The 25,647-nt window shown below is 45.2% G+C and overlaps 1 protein-coding gene across 1 annotated transcript in view; it reads left to right on the top strand.

Moving 5' to 3' along the window:
• LOC126235946 (ankyrin repeat and SAM domain-containing protein 4B) overlaps positions 1–25,647 on the top strand; it is a 274,987-nt gene that overhangs the window by 61,127 nt on the left and 188,213 nt on the right. The window contains exon 2 of the mRNA XM_049944917.1: positions 16,359–16,502. Coding sequence (XP_049800874.1) covers positions 16,359–16,502 — 144 coding nt within the window. The remainder of the gene's footprint in view (positions 1–16,358; positions 16,503–25,647) is intronic.

Raw genomic sequence — 25,647 nt, 5'->3', positions numbered from 1 at the left:
GTCGCGGCATGCTACCAGTGTTAAAGACTGCGATGGAGCTCCGTATGCCACGGCAAACTGGATGACACTGACGACGGCGGTGCACAAATGCTGCGCAGCTAGCGCCATTCGACTGCCAAAACCGCGGTTCCTGGTGTGTCCGCTGTGCCGTGCGTGTGATCATTGCTTGTACAGCCCTCTCGCAGTGTCCGGAGCAAGTATGGTGGGTCTGACACACCGGTGTCAATGTGTTCTTTTTTCCATTTCCAGGAGTGTACTTCCTATTAATCAGGCTCGTCCTCCTCGTTTCGTTGCAGGAAATAAAGAATGTACATGTATATAAACAGCATGTTAGTTGTTAATAAGCTGAAAAACAATAATGCTAGACCAAGCTGGAGACAAATTTACTTCCATATCTCTGTAAGCTTGCTTCTCCGACCCCGGGTTCCCTACCTTAAATTGTTTAGTGGAGCATTCTCTATGTTCTGAATGACACCTAATGCTATGCATCTCGTACCTCTAACAAGGGAACCTCCCCATCGCACCCCCCTCAGATTTAGTTATAAGTTGGCACAGTGGATAGACCTTGAAAAACTGAACACAGATCAATCGAGAAAACAGGAAGAAGTTGTGTGGAACTATGAAAAAATAAGCGAAATATACGAACTGAGTAGTCCATGTGTATGATAAGTAACATCAAGGTTAGTGTGAGCTCAGGAGCACCGTGGTCTCGGGGTTAGCGTGAACAGCTGTGGAGTGAGAGGTCCTTGGTTCAAGCCTTCCCTCGCATGAAAATTTTAACTTTTTATTTTCAGTTTATGTGACAAACACGTATGTTTTCATCAGTTTTTTGGGAGGAATTATCACATCCATAAGAAAACCTAAATCGGGCAAGGTAGAAGAATCTTTTTACCCATCCGCCAAGTGTACAAGTTAGGTGGGTCGACAACATATTCATGTCATGTGACGCACATGCCGTCACCAGTGTCGTATAGAATATATCACACGTGTTTTCCTGTGGAGGAATCGGTTGACCTATGACCTTGCGATCAAATGTTTTCGGTTCCCATTGGAGAGGCACGTCCTTTCGTCTACTAATCGCACGGTTTTGCGGTGCGATCGCAAAACACAGACACTAAACTTATTACAGTGAACAGAGACGTCAATGATCGAACGGACAGATCATAATTTTGCGAAAATAAAGAAAGTAAACTTTTCACCCGAGGGAAGACTTGAACCAAGGACCTCTTATTCCACAGCTGCTCACGCTAACCACGGGACCACGGTGCTCCTGAGCTCACAGTATCCTTGATGTTGCCTATCTTGCACATGGACTACTCAGTTCGTATATTTTGCTTATTTTTTCATAGTTCCACACAGCTTCTTCCTGTTTTCTCGATTGATCTGTGCTTAGTTTTTCAAGGCCTATCCACTGTGCCAACTTATAACTAAATCTGAGGGGGGTGCGATGGGGAGGTTCCCTTGTAAGTATAGTTTACATATTTTATTTTGTAACAATAATAACTTCAGTCAATTGTTCTCGCCTGCACAACCAACAGCATCACGTCATTCTCAAAGAATGCAATGTGATGACTGACGAATTCCAGTATAATTCATTTCTTCATCAATCCGCTTCGGGCCGAACCCTCTCGTTGGCCATTGTCAAGTTGCCACCATCGTACATGTTGGTACTCTTTTTCTCTGTGTGGCTGAAATACTGCCTGGCGGCCCATGGACTTGAATCAGTTTTACAGACGTATTGATACAAGGATTATCTTCCAATTGTACCCGAATTCCATCAGTCAGCAAATATTTTTCCTACGCCACCCTAGCCTTATCACCTTGCAGGAAGAAACAAAAAAGACGCGTGTGCGGCCCACATAGTCGACCCTTCACAATGTTTGGATTAATTGGAGCCATTCTGTCTGGGTGTGGCAATTTTCACAAACGTTAGTGTTATTTCATTCTATTCTTGGAGACAAAGCACTTAAAATTCATTCGGCTCTACTCGGAAAACATGACGTGCGTTTACCGTAAAAAATTAGGTAGCGAGTTATTCTATCTTGTGATGTAGCCAGAATTGCCGTACGTCAGCTCTGTGTCGGATAAGATAAATGTAATCCTCGTCAGAGTCGTATATAGCAGTTGCGCCTTAGACGATAATATTAATGCCAGATTATTCCTTGTTTATTGAATTGCTGTCGCTGAGCTTGGATTTGATGACGCTACAGCAGAATTTCGTCATTCGTTATAACAGAACATATCTGCTATTTTTCCTGCAGTCCGAAAAGTAATTGACTTATTGCAAAACATCTGGCGGTACTGTTTCAGCTACATGCACTGGATAGCCAGAACACCTTCACCAATTATCTATCGCGGAAGGGAGTATGTGGAGATTACTTGGAGAGCACGGGACGCCGTCTGATAGGTTCATAGCAGGTGGCTGAGGTACAGGAAACCTTTCGTTCGCATCTTTGCGCAAAGTACGTGGAAAGCTGTTGATATTAGCGACACTGCCAACGGCTAAATTGTGCTGACGCAGCACCTGGAACTGACAGCCGCGGAGATGGCGGTGTTCACACGACCATGGAATCCTGCCGTCATTAGCGTACTTAAAAATTCGACGAATGACGATGAGGTCACTAGCAGATATCTGTACGTTATCCGTCTTCTTCTTTTGTTCACAATCCGTAGATATAACAAATAAATTAACAAACGACGGAGCTGATCCTCCTTGGTACACAAAACGGGTTAGAAAACTGTTGCAGAAACAAGGAAACAAACATGCCAAATTTAAAAAGACGCAAAATCCCGAAGATTGGCGACATTTTACAGAAGCTCGAAATTTACCGCGGACTTCAATGCGAGATGCTTATAACAGTTTCCACAACGAAACTTTGTCTCGAAACCTCGCAGAAAATCCAAAGAGATTCTGGTCGTATGTGAAGTATATTAGCGCCAAGAAACAATCAATGCCTTCTCTGCCCGATAGCAATGGAGATACTATCGAAGACAGTGCTGCGAAAGCAGAGTTACTAAACACAGTCTTCCGAAATGCCTTCACAAAAGAAAACGAATTAAATATTCCAGAATTCGAATCGAGAACAGCTGCCAACATGAGTAACGTAGAAGTAAATATCCTCGGAGTAGTGAAGCAACTTACATCATTTAATAAAAGAAGTCCTCTGGTCCAGACTGTATACCAATTAGGTTCCTTTCGGAGCATGCTGATGCATTAGCTCCATACTTAACAATCATACACAACCGTTCGCTCGACGAAAGATCCTTACCTAAAGACTGGAAAGTTGCACAGATCACACCAATATTCAAGAAAGGTAGTAGGAGAAATCCACTAAATTACAGGCCCATATCGTTAACTTCGATATGCAGCAGGATTCTGGAACATACACTCCTGGAAATTGAAATAAGAACACCGTGAATTCATTGTCCCAGGAAGGGGAAACTTTATTGACACATTCCTGGGGTCAGATACATCACATGATCACACTGACAGAACCACAGGCACATAGACACAGGCAACAGAGCATGCACAATGTCGGCACTAGTACAGTGTATATCCACCTTTCGCAGCAATGCAGGCTGCTATTCTCCCATGGAGACGATCGTAGAGATGCTGGATGTAGTCCTGTGGAACGGCTTGCCATGCCATTTTCACCTGGCGCCTCAGTTGGACCAGCGTTCGTGCTGGACGTGCAGACCGCGTGAGACGACGCTTCATCCAGTCCCAAACATGCTCAATGGGGGACAGATCCGGAGATCTTGCTGGCCAGGGTAGTTGACTTACACCTTCTAGAGCACGTTGGGTGGCTCGGGATACATGCGGACGTGCATTGTCCTGTTGGAACAGCAAGTTCCCTTGCCGGTCTAGGAATGGTAGAACGATGGGTTCGATGACGGTTTGGATGTACCGTGCACTATTCAGTGTCCCCTCGACGATCACCAGTGGTGTACGGCCAGTGTAGGAGATCGCTCCCCACACCATGATGCCGGGTGTTGGCCCTGTGGGCCTCGGTCGTATGCAGTCCTGATTGTGGCGCTCACCTGCACGGCGCCAAACACGCATACGACCATCATTGGCACCAAGGCAGAAGCGACTCTCATCGCTGAAGACGCCTGTCGCGACACCACTGGAGGCGGGCTGCACGATGTTGGGGCGTGAGCGGAAGACGGCCTAACGGTGTGCGGGATCGTAGCCCAGCTTCATGGAGACGGTTGCGAATGGTCCTCGCCGATACCCCAGGAGCAACAGTGTCCCTAATTTGCTGGGAAGTGGCGGTGCGGTCCCCTACGGCACTGCGTAGGATCCTACGGTCTTGGCGTGCATCCGTGCGTCGCTGCGGTCCGGTCCCAGGTCGACGGGCACGTGCACCTTCCGCCGACCACTGGCGACAACATCGATGTACTGTGGAGACCTCACGCCCCACGTGTTGAGCAATTCGGCGGTACGTCCACCCGGCCTCCCGCATGCCCACTATACGCCCTCGCTCAAAGTCCGTCAACTGCACATACGGTTCACGTCCACGCTGTCGCGGCATGCTACCAGTGTTAAAGACTGCGATGGAGCTCCGTATGCCACGGCAAACTGGCTGACACTGACGGCGGCGGTGCACAGATGCTGCGCAGCTAGCGCCATTCGACGGCCAACACCGCGGTTCCTGGTGTGTCCGCTGTGCCGTGCGTGTGATCATTGCTTGTACAGCCCTCTCGCAGTGTCCGGAGCAAGTATGGTGGGTCTGACACACCGGTGTCAATGTGTTCTTTTTTCCATTTCCAGGAGTGTATACTGTGTTCGAACACTATGAATTACCTCGAAGAAAACGGTCTATTGACACACAGTCAACATAGGTTCAGAAAACATCTTTCCTGTGAAACACAACTAGTTCTTTATTCACATGACGTGTTGAGTGCTATTGACAAGGGATTTCAGATCGATTCCGTATTTCTAGATTTCCGGAAGGCTTCTGACACCGCACAAGCGGCTCGTAGTGAAATTGCGTGCTTATGGAATATCGTCTCAGTTATGTGACTGGATTTGTGATTTTCCTGTCAGAGAGGTCACAGTCCGTAGTAACTGACGGAAAGTCATCGAGTAAAACAGAAGTGATCTCTGGCGTTCCCCAAGTTGGTGTTACAGGCCCTTTGCTGTTCCTTATCTATAAAAACGATTTGGGAAACAATCTGAGCAGCCGTCTTCGGTTGTTTGCAGATGACGCTGTCGTTTATCGACTAATAAAGTCATCAGAAGATTAAAACAAACTGCAAAACAATTTAGAAAAGATATCTGAATGGTGCGAAAGTGGCAGTTGACCCTAAATAATGAAAAGTGTGAGGTCATCCACATGAGTGCTAAAAGGAACTCGTTAAACTTCGGTTACACGATAAATCAGTCTAATCTAAAAGCCGTAAATTCAACTAAATACCTATGTATTACAATTACGAACAACTTAAATTGGAAGGAACACATAGAAACACTACGCTTGTCCGTCCTCTTTTAGAATACTGCTGCGCGGTGTGGGATCCTTACCAGATGGGACTGACGGAGTACATCGAAAAAGTTCAAAGAAAGGCAGCAAGTCTTTTATTATCGTGAAATATGGGAGAGAGTGTCACAGAAATGATACAGGATTTGGGCTGGACATCATTAAAAGAAAGGCGCTTTTCGTTGCGACGGAATCTTCTCACGAAATTCCAATCACCAACTTTCTCCTCCGAATGCGAAAATATTTTGTTGACACCGACCTACGTAGGGGAGAACGATCACCAAGATAATATAAGGGAAATCAGAGCTCGTACGGAAAGATATAGGTGTTCATTCTTCCCGCGCGCTATACGAGATTGGAATAATAGAGAAATGTGAAGGTGGTTCGATGAACCCTCTGGCAGGCACTTATATGTGATTTGCAGAGTATCCACGTAGATGTAGATGACAGCAGTTCCCGTTTTCCATTTTTCCCTGTCTTCCGCAAGTCTCTTCAGTTTTACGAGTAAGTAAGTTATCAGTTTCAGATTTTGTTTTATCTGCCGATGTACTGAAGCTTTGGTCTTCCGCGTACGCTCTTCCCAGGTACTTTTCCTTCTATTAACTTCAAAACGAAGAGGCAATGTCTGATAGGAATTCAGCCTATCGTTCCTTCCGTTCCTTGATAGTCTTTCACAACGATCTTTTCTCTCCCATGTTGTTGAAGACCTCTCAGTCCATGAGATCTTCAGGTCTTTTCGCCAGGACGATGCCTCAGATGTAGGGCTGGGCAAATGATACGTACGAACAGGCTCGAAACTTCCCAATACTCAGCAAATCGATACAGCATCGAATTTGTTCGAACCATAGTGACATTTGGCTCGCGCGGCGGGAATGCAAGGGATACGCAAGGATACGCAAGTAAGTACGAAATATACACAACAATAAGCTATGGCTCTGCATAAAATTTTACAGTTTCGTGAATCGCAGGACGAAATAGCATTAAACACTATCACTGCGCAAACTCCTGTTGTGTATGAACAACTTCACAATACGCGTTGTCATAGAGTACCGGTATATAGGACACACAAAATTTTTTGCTGATTCTTAAGTAAAGGCAACAGACAAAAACGAAAATGTTGTCCTCTAAAAATACCACTTGACTGAACCCAGTATAATATTTTATTTCTTTATGAGAAGTGTTAATAAATTTTCAAAGTAGGCAGGAAAACAGCAATTAAGTCCCTGTTCACATATTAAAATAACAGTCAAAAACGTTACCACATTATAATCTGTTTGACGGCAACATTCAGATGAAACAATCAAGACAATTAATCAAGAATTAAGTGCTAAAGAAACGAATTATATCGCAATAAAGTGACTGTAATATTTACCCCGAGAATTAATTACAGCAGTAAGACCGTCTTGGAGATAGCACCATCAGACGTCAGTAGATCACGGGACGGGCGGAAGGACGATAATTGGACAGAATCGTAATTGCAATCTTTTATTTGTTTATTAGTTGTCGTTATTACGCATGATTACCACCCTAGAAGGTATTTCAGTCAGTGTTTCAATTATTTTTATTATTAAAATCCACAATGTTTAAAAACGCTAAGACAGGTCATTGTGATAGTACTAACAAAACTCATTAGATCGCGACTCGATCAAGAGATAGAACACAACCTGAAATTTCCCGAACTCTGACGTAAACTGTTCGAAAGTTAGAGTCGTGTTCAAACACACCCCTACTCAGAAATCTTTAGTCTCTTCCTCTCTGGCTCCGAGCGGCTATAGATGTAGATTGGCCATGCATGTGGGTGTAGTATGAAACCAGTGGCTTTTTTAAATTTTGGTACGGATTTTATTATACGGTTATTTCTTTTTCAAGCCCCGTCCCCTGCATCTGATGATGGTCAGACGGTGGTGTGAATGGTATCAAACTACACTGCTGGCAACCGTAAATGCAACACCAAGAAAGACAAGAGGTAGCACAACAAAATTTATTTTGTAGATAACATGTTGACCAAGTATCAAATGATTACGTTTACAGACGTCTGTGACATGTGGTTCCTGCCAGAATCAGTAGCCAGAGTAGCCGCCATTGTTGGAGATCACCGCTGCCACACGTCTCGGCATTGAGTCAAAGAGACGTTGGATGTGTTCCTGGGGTACAGCAGCCCAAGTAGCTTCCACACGTTGCCAAAGATCATCTGGTGTGGCAGCTGGGGATGTAATCTGAGTCACTCGTTGAGCAACCGTGGACCACATGTTTTCTATCGGCGAAAGATCCGGAGAGCGAGCCGGCCAGGGAAGCAATTCAATCTGGTTATTGACGAAGAACCTTTGGACAATGCGTGCCACGTGTGGTCGCGCATTATCCTGTTGAAATATGGCTGTGGCCGAGCCCTGAAGGTAAGGAAGGACAACTGGCTCCAGCACCTCGGATATGTAGCGCCGGCTATTTAAAGTACCGGCAATGCGTACTAGAGGCGTGCGAGAGTAATATCCAATACCGCCCCATACCATAATACCCGGTGCAAGACCAGTGTGGGGGTGCATAATGCAGCTGTCCAGCATCCTCTCTCCACGGTGTCTCCACACTCGAATCCGACCATCGTGGTGCTGCAGACAGAAGCGTGCCTCGTCAGTAAAGACAACGTCATTCCATTCTGCCGTCCACATCCGTCTGTCATCACACCATTGGCGACGGAGACGTCTGTGGTTCTGCGTCAATGGTAGACGAAGCAATAGACGTCTTGCGGACAGACCACTCTGCTGTAAACGGCGTCGAATGGTACGCGCAGACACTGGATGATGCGTTACAGACGCAATGTGCTGTGCTATGGTTCGGGATGTCACTGAGCGATCCGTCACTGCCATGCGCACAATTTGCCTATCAGCACGTGCAGTGGTGCACCGAGGTGAATGCTATCGACCACGTCGGTCCGTCGTACCCTCCTGCATCCAACGGTCACATATCCGCATTACAGTTGTTTGGTTTCGTCCAACACGACTAGCGATTTCTCTGTATGATAATCCACAATCTCGGTAAGCCACTATCCTTCCTCTGTCGAACTCGGATACTTGATAAACGATGTTCGCTGTTGTCTACGAGGCATAACTGATCGTCTTGTGAAACAACCACAAGGTAAACACACGTGCCGAACGTACACTCGTCGAAATCGCCAAGCCTTAAATGGCGCTATGAGGTGGCGCCACAGGCGCGCGTGATGTGCGTCTGCGCTGAAATTCTAATCAGTTGCATATCTCATCGCTGCAAACTCATGGTGTAAATTTCACTTGATTCTGATGCTTCCTTCAGGGTGTTGCATTTACGGTGGCCAGCAGTGTATGTGCAACTAAATACTGTGTGTGTGTGTTTTTTTAAGCAGGTAAAATGTACGTTCATCGACATCATTAGTCGATTGCTCCTCACTGCTAAGTGTCATTACTTCATCTTGTATTTATTTCTTAAGTAACTGAATTCTTAGACATCTCCATCCACAGCGAACTTCAGCTGTTCTTCATGCAATGAGAAGAGGTAGATCGGTAAGGTTCTCCACCTGATCCAACCCCCTACTTGCTGCTGTTCCTCTTGGTCTTCTGCCCGATTTAACCTTGCAAAACCATCTTTTCTACACTATCCCCTTCTCTTCTGGAAGTATTTGTGACTGACACGGGAAAATAAGCCTCAGTGATTCTAAGTTCTTCTATAACGGAAGTATTGGTTCTTCTTTCTGCCCACGGTACGTGGAACATCTTCCGCCAACACCACATCTCGACGGCATTATTTCGCCACTTGACAATAGTTCTCACGGTCCATGTCTCGCAGACGTTCAAGAACACAGGGAACACCGATTCCATCAAGCGGATCTTTGTGTATTTTCCGGTTCAGCCAAATCTTAGTGTTTTTGAACATTGTCGCCCGTCAAAGGACGATCCATCGTTTTAATTAAGTATCATACTTCCTGTGTTATTGATCATAGATTCTAGATATAAACCACAATTCACTTCTCCAGATCCTTTAAGCAACCTGTCAGTTGCCGATTAATAACGGTTAGTTTGATCTTTTTCATGTGTATCTCTAGATCGAAATTTAAACTAATAGTCTTCCTCACTTCATGGAATGACACTAGTGTCATCAGCGAAGCATAGATCGTTGATTTTCCATGTCAGTCATCCAGTGCGCACCTGATGACGTACTCTGCATGGATGTTATAAACTGATGAACCAAAACATTATGACCACCTGTTTAATAGCTTGTTTGTCAGTCTTTGGAACGAAATACCTCACTGATTCGGCGTATCAGAGATCCGGAGGTTAGTTGGTAGGTTTGTGGAGGTGTGTAGCATTAGATGACTACGCACAGGTCATATAATTCCCGTAAATGACGGGCCGCTGATATGCGTACGCGTTGATGGCGCCTGACATCGACCCAGATGGGTCGCGTAGGACTTACATCAGGCGACTTTGGTCGCCGATACAGCAACGTGAGCTATAATTCTCCTCAAACCACTGTAGCAAGGTTCTGGCTCCGAGATACGGACAATTATACTGCTGAAACATGACATCGCCGTCAGGGAAGACTTCAAGCAGGTGGCTCAAAAATGGCTCTGAGAACTATGGGACTTAACATCTTAGGTCATCAGTCCCCTAGAACTTAAACCTAACTAACCTAAGGACATTAAACACATTCATGCCCGAGGCAGGATTCTAACCTGCGACAGTAGCAGTCGCACGGTTCCGGACTGAAGCGCCTAGAACCGCTCGGCCACCGTGGCCGGCGATGCTGGTGGTTCGCATCTGTCAGTTTGTCTTCGATTATTACCACTGATCCCATGTAACCGCAAAAGAGTGTCTCGCATAGCATAATAATGCTCCCAGCAGACTGCGTCCAGCCGCGCTGCAAGTTTCGAGCCATCGCTCACCTCGATGACGGCGTTTGTGGAGACACCCAGAGCTCTGGTGTAGCAAAAAATGTGATTCATCCGAAGAGCCGACACGTTTCAATCGATCGACGGTCGAATCCCGGTGTTCCCATGCCCACTGCAATCGTAATTGATGATTTCGTTAGGTCAATGTGTGAACACGTAGGGGTGGTCTGCTGCGGAGCTCCATGTGCAACAATGTCCGATGAACGGTGTACTGATAAACACTTGTGCGTGCACCAGCATTGTGCTCTTTCGGCAGAGATGCCACAGATCACCATCTATCATACTTTACAGAGCAGACAATCCTCAGAACTCTACGTTTTGTGAAGATTCGTGGACGTCCATTTAGCGCCCATAGGTAGTTTCACTGTCCTCCCTCTTTCCGTAGATGCTCACGATAGTAGCACGTGAACATTCAAAAAGCTTCGCAGTTTTCGAGATACTCGTTCACAGGTTCCGCGCAATAATAACCTGCCCTTTATCAAAGGTGCTTGCTGTATTTTTCCGTTTTCAGCCCATGTCTTTGCTGGGGTGATCCCCCGTTTCTGCCTGCTGCACTTACATAGGGCATGCGAAACCACGATACGGCATCCAACGTCGCAGTGGGCAGTAATGTTTTGGCTTATCAGTGTAGAGCTGAGGTGACAGTATACAACCTTGTCTGACTTCTTTTGTCACCGTCCACCTTTATGGCTGCAGTACGACTGTTATGAAGACTTTTTATCAGAATGAATTTTTCATGAACACCACGACCCTAGGGTCTAGCTGTACATGATTCAGATAGCGTTCCTGTAATACGATTTCTTCATGTTGAGGATTTCCGCCTGATTTCGCGCAGCCCACGTAACGTAACTGACATGAGTGACAGCAAAGTGTGGCAATGGAGCAGGAATTTCGATGCAGGACGTATAGACGTTCATTTAGCAGTCGGTCAGGGAGGGAAGCGAGTGTCAATCGATGTCGGTAACTGAAGAAAACTTCACAAGCCAAGATCGCTAAAAGTTTATTGTATGGCCGGTTTGGACAGAGTATGCTATCAACATCGGATCTTATGCTTTTGAATTTTTACAACATATTATCCATCACTGTTACAAACATAACATCCGTTGATGACAGCATAGCTCTGTCGAAACCGGTCATCTAATAAAAATTTTAGCGATCTTGGCGTGTGAAGTTCCCTTCAGTATCCATACACTGCAGATAGCCGCCACACCGAACATGACAGGAATATACAGGGCGGCCCACTCAAACGTTTCAGCGCAGATATCTATGGAGCAACAATAGATACTGAGAAACTATTTTTCGCGCGTGAGAATCTAAGGCAGGGATTCATGAAAGTAAATACTATGAGACATTCTACAACATAAGGAAATATTGTTTCCAACACAAGTTTGTGTGTTTTTTTTTTAATGGACACCCAGTACTATTTCTTAAGCAATCAATAACGTGAAAAATCACAAAAAGAAAGGCATTGGTTGCATCGCAATATATCGATTACATACAGATAAACTGCAAAGCCAAGTCGAAGCTTTAAATAAAGGGAACGCGCCGCTAATGCACATCCCGAGACGCAATCGTGAGCCCAACGTTGCCCGTAATCGCGATGTAATTGACATACTACGATGTGACAGATGCTGTACTTATTGCTATTTACTAGAAACAATTCAAATGTCCGGTCACACCCAATGAAAAATAAGGATAGGGTTTACTCGCTCGTGCATTAATAATCTTCACTATAATACTAGAATGAATATAACGGTACCGAAATGCCGAATATCACCGGCCAGAGTAAACACAATTAATGGCTGCCCAAGGATCTACGAGTAATAGAGAGGTAAATGTTAGCTGTATGAGGGTGAGTCAAATGAAAACCTTAAATATTTTTTTAAATATTATTTATTGTCCAGAAGTGGTACAAAGCTGTATCAATTTTCAACATAATTTCCCTCACGCTCAATGCAAGTCCTCCAGCGCTTACAAAGTGCATAAATTCCTTTAGAAAAAATTCTTTTGGTAGTCCGCGCAACCATTCATGCACCGCGTGGCGTACCTCTTCATCAGAACTGAACTTCTTTCCTTCCATTGGTCCAAACATATGGAAATCACTTGGGGCAAGGTCTGGTGAGTATGGTGGATGAGGAAAACACTCAAAATGCAGGTCTGTGATTGTTGCAACTGTTGTACGGGCAGTGTGGGGCCTTGCATTGCCATGTTGCAAAAGGACACCTGCTGACAGCAATCCACGTCGCTTTGATTTCATTGCAGGCCACAGATGACTTTTTAGGAGATCTGTGTATGATGCACTGGTGACAGTGGTCCCTCCAGGCATGTAATGCTCCAAAACAACGCCTTTTTCGTCCCAAAAGAGAGCCACTATAACCTTCCCTGCTGATGGTTCTGTTCGAAACTTCTTTGGCTTTGGTGATGAGGAATGGCGCCATTCCTTGCTCCCTCTCTTCGTTTCCGGTTGGTGGAAGTGAACCCAGGTTTCGTCCCCAGTAACGATTCTTGCAAGGAAGCCATCACCTTCTCATTCAAAGTTCCGAAGAAGTTCTTCACAAGCATCAACAAGTCGTTCTCTCATTTCAGGAGTCAGCTGCCGTGGCACCCATCTTGCAGACACTTTGTGAAACTGAAGCACATGACGCACAATGTGGTGTGCTGACCCATGACTAATCTGTAAACATGCTGCAATGTCATTCAATGTCACTCGGCAGTTTTCCTTCACTATGGCTTCAAGTGCTGCAATTTTATGTGGAGTCACAACTCGTTGTGCCTGACCTGGACGAGGAGCATCTTTCACTGAAGTCACACCATTTGCGAACTTCCTACTCCATTCGTAGACTTGCTTCTGTGACAAACACGCATCACCGTACTGAACCTTCATTCGTCGATGAATTTCAAAAGATTTCACACCTTCACTACGCGGAAACCGAAAACAGAACGCTGTTCTTCCCTAGTGCAAGTCACAAGTGGGGCGGCCATCTTTATACTGATACTGCCACGGTATGTGTGCATCTGCACTGTTGCCACCTACAGGCCATTCTTCACGCTGTTTGTAGCACGCTTACCAACTTACAGGATAACGGCGCGAAATTTCGATTTGTTATTACAAATTTAAGGTTTTCATTTGACTCACCCTCGTACGTACATGTACGTCAGTTACATAATTGTACATGATACATACAGTACATGTCACTGAACATTTTTGACGATTGCATTAGAATTGAACTTTTCCACAAGGTGAAACGGTTACAGAAATCCATCGATTTAGGAATTGTTGGTGTAGTACACTGACCGATACTGTTCCGTAGTGTGTACGTAGATAAATAACACATGCAAGAGGAAACCGTTATGTACGTATCAATGCCTGTGTTAGGAAACTCTAGTATTACTTTCCGCCCTCGTGATAACAGTGAAAGTAAGATTATGTACGTCAATCACATCGCGATTATGAGCAACGTAGGGTTCACGCTTGCATCTCGCGATCTGCAATAGCACCGAGTTTCGTTTATTTCTAGCACCAACTTAGCTTTGCAATTTCTCGGGATGTCCCTGACGTACAGCTACGTAACCAACGCCATCCTTTTTCTGAGTTTCCAAAACATTAACTGTGTACAAATTAACAGGGGGTGTCCATTAAAAAAACGTAAGTTTGTCTTAAAATAATATTTGCTTAATTTGAGATTGTCTCATAGCGTTTACTTTCATGAGCCCCTCCCTTAAATTCACACGCGCGAAAGTCGTTTTTCAATATCTAATATTGTTCCAGAGATATCTGCACCGAAACGTTTAAGTGAAAATGGCCCTGAGCACTATAGGACTTAACTTCTACTTAAACCTAACTAAACAAAGGACATCACACACATCCATGCCCGAGGCTGGATTCGATCCTGCTACCGTAGCGGTCGCGCGGCTCCAGTCTGTAGCGCCTAGAACCGCTCGGCCACTCCGGCCGGCAAACGTTTAAGTGAGCCACCCTGCATATCAACCAATGATCTTGTCCAGTGAGTGAATCAGGCGATTCGAGAAAATCGTATATGATGGGCAATTCAGAACAAACGATAAGAAATGTTGTCGTCTGTCATTGATCTTCTTCATAACGAAACTCGGCCGCACATAGCAGCTGCAATAAAGAAGTTCCTGCAGCGTTTTCTGTCGGAAGTGTTTAATCACGCACCGTTCAGCCTGGACTTGGCTCCCTCTGATTTTCATCTCGTTGCTCACATGAACTGCTGGCTATGATGACAGGTTTGGCACACACGACGAGCTGCAGGCCAGTGGAGAAAATTGGCTGCTGCCTTCAGTGGCGAGGGCACTGGAAACTTCATACAACGTTATGATAAATGTTGAAACCTTCCCGTCTCCTCTATACCTTTTGTGTTATTGATAACCTTCCCTTTTACAATAAACTATGTAACCTTCCCTTAGGATTTCTATCTCTTGCTTAATAATAACAAATGAAATCTTCCCTTCGAAATTTATTCTCTTTTTCAATCTTCGCATACAAATTTAATTGCTGCTTATTAAAAGTGATTTTCTGATTATTTCGACAAAACATAGAAAGTGTCGTCGTCGTCGCCCTCAGTCGTTATCTGCAATAACCCAAAACTGTTCCTTACCTTTTTTTTACTGTTACTGGATCGCCATCTGACTGCTACATCGAACTGCGTCATGAATATACTTACTCTGGTTTACTATACTCTGTTAACTGCTGGTGGGCTGTCATAGTAAGTGGCTGTATTTATTAGCAAAGCTGACGTTATTCTTCATTAGCAACGTTGACGTTATTCTTTAATTAATTTGACTGAAGTTACGTAATTCATAGTTACACTTTTTCTTCACAACAATAAAATTTTTGCAAAGTTTTATGTTGATGGTTTTTGGGATGGATTATAATCAGTAATGCAACATTGCTGGCAAAATTTAATTGTATTCCGAAAACGCTTCAAATATTTACTGTTGGTAATGAAATGATTTTACAAACGTTCAAATGGGACCTACTTTTTACAATAATCTTACAACTAGCATTGCGCAAACATACCTTCAGTAGTCTTCAGTTTCGCAAAGAAAATAATTCAATAATATTAGTTCCTCTTATGATAATAGTTAGTTGATGTCTCTGTACATCCGTTTATAATCTCTTGTAAATCACAGCTGGTGGCTGGCAGGCACACTACTCCTCTCAACCTCTCGCTTCAGACCTGCTACAAACTCGCTTCACATCTCGCTTACTGCTGACTTCCTACGAACGCTAAAGTGCGGTCTCTCCTGCCAACAATGCTTTCAGGTGCAGACAATCCCTGCTACCATTACAATATGTATCAATGCGCGGTCTTTCCCGCTCTTTTCTTAAAATGTATCCGTACGCGGTTTCTCCCGGCCTTTTTAAAGATATATCAACAATACTTTGGTGCAGACATTCCTTGCTACCACAATTATTTCCAACATGACAAATATTAATTGTTCCTACTTAATCCTATTAATGAAATATAAACATCTTTCATAAATTGTGATTTGACAATAGACAATAGAAATATACACGTCTTACAATGTCTAAGTCGAATCGCCGACTATGTAGAGAAGTAGCTGGTAGGTGTAGCTAAACGTTGCAAATAAAACCCGTGTGTGTGATCTGAGGTTATCCTAGCGTACAGAAATCTTGAAAATTTCTCGGGTATTCAGCCGGGTAGCGTCGTCCAAAAGGTGCGATATTTCGGCAAGCCGACTTTTGCCATCTTCAGGCGTGAAGATGGCAAGAAGTCGGCTTGCCGAAATATCGGACCTTTTGGACGACGCTACCCGGCTGAATACCCGAGAAATTTTCAAAAAACCCGTCTGATTTTCGCTATGGTTTCCGTTTCGCGACCAATTAGACCTTGGTGGAAAAAAATAGCCCTCCTACACACAAAGCTGCCGGAATTGTCGCCTTGTCTTCCTGACCAGCCTCGCGTGTCGTGTTGTAGGGCGGCCAGGGACGGGAACCTGGACATCCTGAAGGAAGCGACATCCACCCAGTGCAACGCCAGGGATGAAGACGGCATGACGCCCACGCTGTGGGCCGCCTTCGAGGGTCACCTCAACGCGCTCAGCCTGGTCGTCGGCCGCGGGTGAGTCCTCCACACCACCTGTTATATACCTTACTCACCTGCCTGCTACATGGGATGTCATATTCAACTAACTTGCCCTAGGTTACCGTTAGGCGCTTTGACCCGGTTTCAAATAGTTCAGCTCAACACGAGATTTACATATGTTTACGAGAGCGTGCTGATAAGTAATGCCTCCGGATTTTTTATGTGAGACCTCTTACAGCTTTTTAAAAACAACAAACGTTATTAACATTCCACACTTTTGTTCTTGTGTTCGGATTTATTTCTCAACTCGGTTAGCGTGGCAGCGAACACGTTCCCCCAAGCGAGAGACCAGTATTTTGATACCGTTACTGTAGAACGTTTAGTCACAGAGCCACAACCTCACCTCTGCTTACACCGCTTCATCTCTAACAATGAGAAGTCATCGGAGGTGTTCTTTAACCCTTTAACTGCTCTGGACGTGTTAACGCGGGCGCCTTTGTACCTGTCGCTGTGTGCCTTGAACGTGTTTAAGCGCGCCACCAGTCCTTCTACGCCGACACATTCAGAGTAGCAGGTAGCAGGACTGGTGGCGCGCGTAAGCACGTTCAAGGCACACAGGGACAGGTACAAAGGCGCCCGCGTTAACACGTCCAGAGCAGTTAAGGGGCTCCGGAAAGGCTCAAAATCATGAAAAGTTCAATTTTTACTTTTTTGCGTTTTCTGAATCTGCAGACTATTACCTTTTAATAGATATATAATTTATTCAATTCCGAAGACTACAACTATTTTTAAATTTTTTTTGAAATGTGTTCTACATGGGCGTGACCCACTGTGGCGCTGTTAAACTGCTGTCAAATGGTGTTATTATTAACGTCCGTGTTCATCAGGTACATTTTAGTGATGTGAGATAAAGTATGTGTTGTGGCTAACCTGTGATGGTTCAATATATATCGCTGGTGTGATTGTCGATTGTTTCATGTTTATTTACTCTGTCGTTATCTCGAAAATATTCGTAATTAATTCTGTTTCTTGAGTCTCTGTTTTGTTGAAGTATAATAATGAGTAAAAGTAAAGTTATTAGAAATCCTCTGAAGGCTTTTAAGAAAAGGAGAAATGTTGGAAAGCCAAAGGTATGTGTTATTACTGTAAATAATAAAGACGATGAAAATCCCCAACATAGCTTGTGTCCCAAAGAAGAAGACAGTTGGTGTAAATATAACAAAGGACTGCTAACTGGTGAAGTGTACACTCATAAGCATAGTCTGCCTCATGCAATAATGGAGGTGATAAAACCTATTTTCAGAGACTTAGCAGCACCTGAACTGTTGAAAAAGTGTATTCACGGAAAAACTCAAAACCCCAATGAAAGTGTAAATAGTGTTATATGGTCGAGAATCCCCAAGACTGTATTTGTTGGAATAGAAACACTTCACTTTGGTGTGTATGATGCTGTTGCGACTTTCAATGATGGCAACATTGTAAGGTGCAAGGTATTTAGAAATATGGGAATGAAGTTAGGTTCTAACATGGTACGAGCGATGCTTGCTTTAGACAAGGAACGCCTTCGGGCTGCAGACAGGGCTGTAAAGAGTCTAGAAATACAAGCAAGAGTAAACAGGAGGAGGAACAAGAGGAAGCTGGAGGAGGAGTTTGCAGAGGATGAAGATAATCCATCCTATGGACCTGGAATGCACTAAAAAGTTAATCCAATCTTTGTCGCTCGATTCCCAAAACTTTTATTTTCTCATACTAATTACACGTTTTCTAAGTATCTTCCAAACATATTTGTTTCAAACTTTCAGTAAATGTTACACAGTACCTTCTGCATAATTTAACACAGCTTTTTTCCAAAAAACTGTATATTTTTGAATATATAAATAAAAAATTGCAAAAAAAGTTGTGAATTTTCATTACAATTGAAAAAAAATCATCTTTAATAACTGAACTAAAATTTTGTAAAATCCCTGTGTTAAGTTGTAGCCCATATTCCAATAAATAATCTGTAAAAAGTTCAACTTCCTACCTCACATACTTTGTGAGGAAAGATGTAATTTATAAGCGTTATTTTAACATTGCAAGTATAGGGCGTTCCGGAGCCCCTTAAAGGGTTAAGTTTTGGAAGGAGTTGAAAACCCGGTGGGGCGAAGTCGTACTATATGGAGGATAATCGATGACAGTGAACCCAAGAACTTGGACTGTTGCAAATGTCGCAGCATTCGTGTGTACTGCGGCGTTGTAACGCTGAAGGAGAAGGTGCTCCATGTGTGGACGAACTCTTGGAATTTGAATCTCAATTACAGCACGCTGTTTCTCATGTACCAACACACAGCACAAAGAAACTGGTATAGGCAAGCATGTTCAAAGACAGAGGTATGTAAACAGGCAGAACACGGCGCTGCGGTCGCAATGCCTATATGAGACAGTAAGTGTCTGGTGCAGTTATTAGGTCGGTTACGGCTGCTACAATGGCAGGTTATCAAGATTTGAGTGAGTTTCAATGTCGTGTTATAGTCGGCGGACGAGCGATGGGACACAGTATCCCCGAGGTAGCAATGAAGTGGGGATTTTCCCGTAGACCATTTCACGAGTGTATCGCGAATATCAGGAATCCGGTAAAACATCACATCTCCGACATCGCTGTGACCTCAAAAAGATCCTGCAAGAACGGGACCAATGACGACTGGAGAGAATCTTTCAGCGCGAGAAAAGTGCAACCCTTCCGCAAATTGCTGGGCCATCAACAAGTGTCAGCATGCGAACTACACTCCTGGAAATGGAAAAAAGAACACATTGACACCGGTGTGTCAGACCCACCATACTTGCTCCGGACACTGCGAGAGGGCTGTACAAGCAATGATCACACTCACGGCACAGCGGACACACCAGGAACCGCGGTGTTGGCCGTCGAATGGCGCTAGCTGCGCAGCATTTGTGCACCGCCGCCGTCAGTGTCAGCCAGTTTGCCGTGGCATACGGAGCTCCATCGCAGTCTTTAACACTGGTAGCATGCCGCGACAGCGTGGACGTGAACCGTATGTGCAGTTGACGGACTTTGAGCGAGGGCGTATAGTGGGCATGCGGGAGGCCGGGTGGACGTACCGCCGAATTGCTCAACACGTGGGGCGTGAGGTCTCCACAGTACATCGATGTTGTCGCCAGTGGTCGGCGGAAGGTGCACGTGCCCGTCGACCTGGCACCGGACCGCAGCGATGCACGGATGCACGCCAAGACCGTAGGATCCTACGCAGTGCCGTAGAGGACCGCACCGCCACTTCCCAGCAAATTAGGGACACTGTTGCTCCTGGGGTATCGGCGAGGACCATTCGCAACCGTCTCCATGAAGCTGGGCTACGGTCCCGCACACCGTTAGGCCGTCTTCCGCTCACGCCCCAACATCGTACAGCCCGCCTCCAGTGGTGTCGCGACAGGCGTGAATGGAGGGACGAATGGAGACGTGTCGTCTTCAGCGATGAGAGTCGCTTCTGCCTTGGTGCCAATGATGGTCGTATGCGTGTTTGGCGCCGTGCAGGTGAGCGCCACAATCAGGACTGCATACGACCGAGGCACACAGGGCCAACACCCGGCATCATGGTGTGGGGAGCGATCTCCTACACTGGCCGTACACCACTGGTGATCGTCGAGGGGACACTGAATAGTGCACGGTACATCCAAACCGTCATCGAACCCATCGTTCTACCATTCCTAGACCGGCAAGGGAACTTGCTGTTCCAACAGGACAATGCACGTCCGCATGTATCCCGTGCCACCCAACGTGCTCTAGAAGGTGTAAGTCAACTACCCTGGCCAGCAAGATCTCCGGATCTGTCCCCCATTGAGCATGTTTGGGACTGGATGAAGCGTCGTCTCACGCGGTCTGCACGTCCGGCACGAACGCTGGTCCAACTGAGGCGCCAGGTGAAAATGGCATGGCAAGCCGTTCCACAGGACTACATCCAGCATCTCTACGATCGTGTCCATGGGAGAATAGCAACCTGCATTGCTGCGAAAGGTGGATATACACTGTACTAGTGCCGACATTGTGCATGCTCTGTTGCCTGTGTCTATGTGCCTGTGGTTCTGTCAGTGTGATCATGTGATGTATCTGACCCCCGGAATGTGTCAATAAAGTTTCCCCTTCTTGGGACAACGAATTCACGGTGTTCTTATTTCAATTTCCAAGAGTGTATTCAACGAAACATCATCGATGTGGGCTTTCGGAGCCGAAGGCCCACTCTTGTACCCTTGATTACTTCACGACACAAAGCTTTACTCCTCACCTGGGCCCGTCAACACCGATATTGGACTGTTGATGACTGGAAACATGCGGCATGCTCGGACGAGTCTCATTTCAAATTGTATCAAGCGGATGAACGTGTACGGCTACGGAGACGACCCCATGACTGCATGGAGCCTGCATGTCTTCAGGGGACTGTTGAAGCTGGTGGAGACTCTGTAACGGTGTGAGGCGTGTGCAGTTGGAGTCATATGGGATCCGTGATGCGTCTGTATACGACTCTTACAGGTCACAAGTACGTAAGCATCCTTTCTGATCAACTGCATCCATTCATATCCATTGTGCATTCCGACGGACTTGGGCAATTCCAGCAGGACAATGCGACATCCCACACGTCCAGAATTGCTACAGAGTTGCTCCAGGAACATTCTTCTGAGTTTAGACACTACTGCTGGCCACCAAAGTTCCCAGACATGAACATTATTGAGCATATCTAGAATGCCTTGCAACGTGCTGTTCAGCAGAGATCTCCAACCCCTCGTATTCTTACGGATTTACGGACAGTCTTGCAGGATTCATGGTGGTCAATTCCCTCCAGTTCTACTTCAGACATTGTCTACAGCGCTATCGATCTTATGGAGGAACAGAGCTAGCTGAGTTTCACGAGATCTCTACTTTCGGAATCAATCTTGATTTCTGTAGAGCGGCGTTTCGTCTTCAAATACGTCATAGTAGCCGAGCATAAAATGTATTCCATAAATCTAGCTCAGTTTGCCGTCAGCGATGTTAGCCTGTAATTATGTGCTTCTGTCCTACGACATTTCTTGAGAACTGGGATGACCTGCGCTCTTTTCCGGTTACTGGGTACCCTTCGTTGCTCCAGCGACCTACGATTAACTACTGCTAGAACTGCAGCAACTACTTTCGCACAATCTCTGCAGAATCTTACAGAAATCTCATATGGTCCCAATGCCTATCCATTACTAAGCGATTGTAGTTGCTTTTTCTGTTCAAAGATGACTCATCTCAATATGTGTCATTTCTACAATTGACCATTCGTGCTCGTTCCCTTTCACGGTGCTTTGCAACGTTACTACACTTTTTTTGTCGATGTGACTACGTCAAGCAGCACACCGGTAACAACCTGTTCGAACCTTACAGGATTTTTGCCTCTTTGAGTTAAGTGTGGTTCAAATAAAAATAAGTGGAAAGGGTGAGGAATACTTGTTTGCCGGCCGCGGTGGCCGAGAGATTCTAGGCGCTGCAGTCCGGAACCGCGCGGCTGCTACGGTCGCAGGTTCGAATCCTGCCTCGGGCACGGATGTGTGTTATGTCCTTAGGTTAGTTACGTTTAAGTAGTTCTAAGTTCTAGGGGACTGATGACCTCCGATGTTGAATCCCATAGTGCTCAGAGCCATTTGAACCATTTTTCAATACTTGTTTCGGTTACTGTACTAAAGCGTTAATTATATCATCGATCGTCGTTTACAACTCAAATGACATTACACGTACAGTTAGGAGCGCGAGACGTGGAGCCGTTAGGCTTTATCTGCATTGCGTGCGTGTTCACGGCTGCTGCACTCAGGGTGCGGCCGACGAACACGAGAGGAAGCGGGCGTTTCCGTGGTGCGAAAAGCGGGTCGCACAGCTGGCAGACACCCTCTCGTGTTTGGTGGGAGCATACAGACATGCAGACTTCCGCGAATGTCCGAAGAACCGCGTGTTGTCGCGTCACGGCTCAGGTCCTTCACCAGCTTTGGTGACGCAATCAGGACATTGACGACAGTGTGGACTGAAGTCTACTAACCTACCTTTAACGGAGTAGTAGAGAGGAAGTCTGCTAGATCGCTTAGCCCAACCGATTTTGGAACGGAGAGAAGAAGGTGTCTGGCTTCGTAGGAAGTGAATAAGAGTGCAAAACTTAATGATTCAGTTTAAAAACCATTTATTTCCCAATTGTTCAACCTTATTCCTAGAGGTGTCTTTCAGTGGCCTTACATCTTTGCAAATGAATGATTACATCCTACGACTCTGTGTGTTAGTCCTTGCACCAAATCCCGGTTCTGGAGTTCTCCATTTCGCCATCAGAGACAAGTGCTCTATTTGCAACACCCTTCCGAAAATACACAAGTAAATACCTTAACCACAGTGGCAGAAATTGAAGTAAATGATTGGAATCGTTGCTTTTGCACAGGCCTGCTGCAGCATCCAAACTGCTGTCGAGATTGTACTACTGTAGTAACTGAAGATCCATGTAATTTGCCAGCTGAAGATGGGTGCAAACCCGAAATGCATATTGGCATAAATAAAAACGCATTAAAAAGTGGCTGGTTGCTGTATTTTTACATGAAATATCATTATCCACAGCCACGGAGCTCAACAGTCCAAATAAAATGGACAAATTGTTAAAAATATCAAGTGTTATTCATTGAGACTGTACACAGTTCGATCTTTACTAACAGTCAGAAAACTCAAATTGTTGTCGTATACGTGTAGGAAACTCAGTTGGCCTCCCTCGAATGTGTGCGGACTTCTCGTAGTTTTCACTGTCTCGGCATCAGCGTATCACTCTATAGTGATTCCGAGGCTCGGCTCTGGTACCGCGCCGGCCAATGTGGCCGACCAGTTCTAGGCGCTTCAGTCCGGAACCGCGCTGCTGCTACGGTCGCAGGTTCGAATCCTGCCTCGGGCATGGATGTGTGTGATATCCTTAGGTTAGTTAGGTTTAAGTAGTTCTAAGTATAGGGGACTGATGACCTCAGATGTTAAGTGCCATAGTGCTCAGAGCCATTTGAACCGTTTTCTGATACCGCTTCTTCAGATTCCTGGCAATGACTATCTTGACCATCCTGCACTGGCGGTTTGTGTAGTGGTTTTCAGGGCTTTTGTGCGTTTTCCTCCCGTGGAGATCCTTTCCCTGAGTCATCCGAAAGACTTCCATAAGATTCTTCCAGAGGTTCTCGAACATTTTGGCTGTTCTCCAGCGTCTGCTACTCGCCTTAGCGTTTCTTCACCTATCCATTGCAGCATCGCCGCTACGTTAGCAGGGTCTACAAGTCTGACTTCATCTACATCTACATCTACATCTATACTCCGCGAGCCACCTTACGGTGTGTGGCGGAGGGTACTTATTGTACCACTATCTGATCCCCCCTTCCCTGTTCCATTCACGAATTGTGCGTGGGAAGAACGACTGCTTGTAAGTCTCCGTATTTGCTCTAATTTCTCGGATCTTTTCGTTGTGATCATTACGCGAGATATATGTGGGCGGTAGTAATATGTTGCCCATCTCTTCCCGGAATGTGCTCTCTCGTAATTTCGATAATAAACCTCTCCGTATTGCGTAACGCCTTTCTTGAAGTGTCCGCCACTGGAGCTTGTTCAGCATCTCCGTGACGCTCTCGCGCTGACTAAATGTCCCCATGACGAATCGCGCTGCTTTTCGCTGGATCATGTCTATCTCTTCTATTAATCCAACCTGGTAAGGGTCCCATACTGATGAGCAATACTCAAGAATCGGACGAACAAGCGTTTTGTGAGCTACTTCTTTCGTCGATGAGTCACATTTTCTTAGAATTCTTCCTATGAATCTCAACCTGGCGCCTGCTTTTCCCACTATTTGTTTTATGTGATCATTCCACTTCAGATCGCTCCGGATAGTAACTCCTAAGTATTTTACGGTCGTTACCGCTTCCAATGATTTACCACCTATGGCATAATCGTACTGGAATGGATTTCTGCCCCTATGTATGCGCATTATATTACATTTATCTACGTTTAGGGAAAGCTGCCAGCTGTCGCACCATTCATTAATCCTCTGCAGGTCTTCCTGGAGTACGTACGAGTCTTCTGATGTTGCTACTTTCTTGTAGACAACCGTGTCATCTGCAAATAGCCTCACGGAGCTACCGATGTTGTCAACTAAGTCATTTATGTATATTGTAAACAATAAAGGTCCTATCACGCTTCCTTGCGGTACTCCCGAAATTACCTCTACATCTGCAGATTTTGAACCGTTAAGAATGACATGTTGTGTTCTTTCTTCTAGGAAATCCTGAATCCAATCACAAACCTGGTCCGATATTCCGTAAGCTCGTATTTTTTTCACTAAACGTAAGTGCGGAACCGTATCAAATGCCTTCCTGAAGTCCAGGAATACGGCATCAATCTGCTCGCCAGTGTCTACGGCACTGTGAATTTCTTGGGCAAATAGGGCGAGCTGAGTTTCACATGATCTCTGTTTGCGGAATCCATGTTGGTTATGATGAAGGAGATTTGTATTATCTAAGAACGTCATAATACGAGAACACAAAACATGTTCCATTATTCTACAACAGATTGACGTAAGCGAAATAGGCCTATAATTATTCGCATCTGATTTATGACCCTTCTTGAAAATGGGAACGACCTGCGCTTTCTTCCAGTCGCTAGGTACTTTACGTTCTTCCAGAGATCTACGATAAATTGCTGATAGAAAGGGGGCAAGTTCTTTAGCATAATCACTGTAGAATCTTAAGGGTATCTCGTCTGGTCCGGATGCTTTTCCGCTACTAAGTGATAGCAGTTGTTTTTCAATTCCGATATCGTTTATTTCAATATTTTCCATTTTGGCGTCCGTGCGACGGCTGAAGTCAGGGACCGTGTTACGATTTTCCGCAGTGAAACAGTTTCGGAACACTGAATTCAGTATTTCTGCCTTTCTTCGGTCGTCCTCTGTTTCGGTGCCATCGTGGTCAACGAGTGACTGAATAGGGGATTTAGATCCGCTTACCGATTTTACATATGACCAAAACTTTTTAGGGTTCTTGTTTAGATTGTTTGCCAATGTTTTATGTTCGAATTCGTTGAATGCTTCTCTCATTGCTCTCTTTACGCTCTTTTTCGCTTCGTTCAGCTTTTCCTTATCAGCTATGATTCGACTAGTCTTAAACCTATGATGAAGCTTTC

The sequence above is a fragment of the Schistocerca nitens genome, chromosome 2 (genome assembly GCF_023898315.1).
Source record: "Schistocerca nitens isolate TAMUIC-IGC-003100 chromosome 2, iqSchNite1.1, whole genome shotgun sequence".
Classification (NCBI taxonomy): domain Eukaryota; kingdom Metazoa; phylum Arthropoda; class Insecta; order Orthoptera; family Acrididae; genus Schistocerca; species Schistocerca nitens.
Note: the sequence above shows the minus strand (reverse complement) of the source record. Positions and strands in the feature narration are given on the sequence as shown.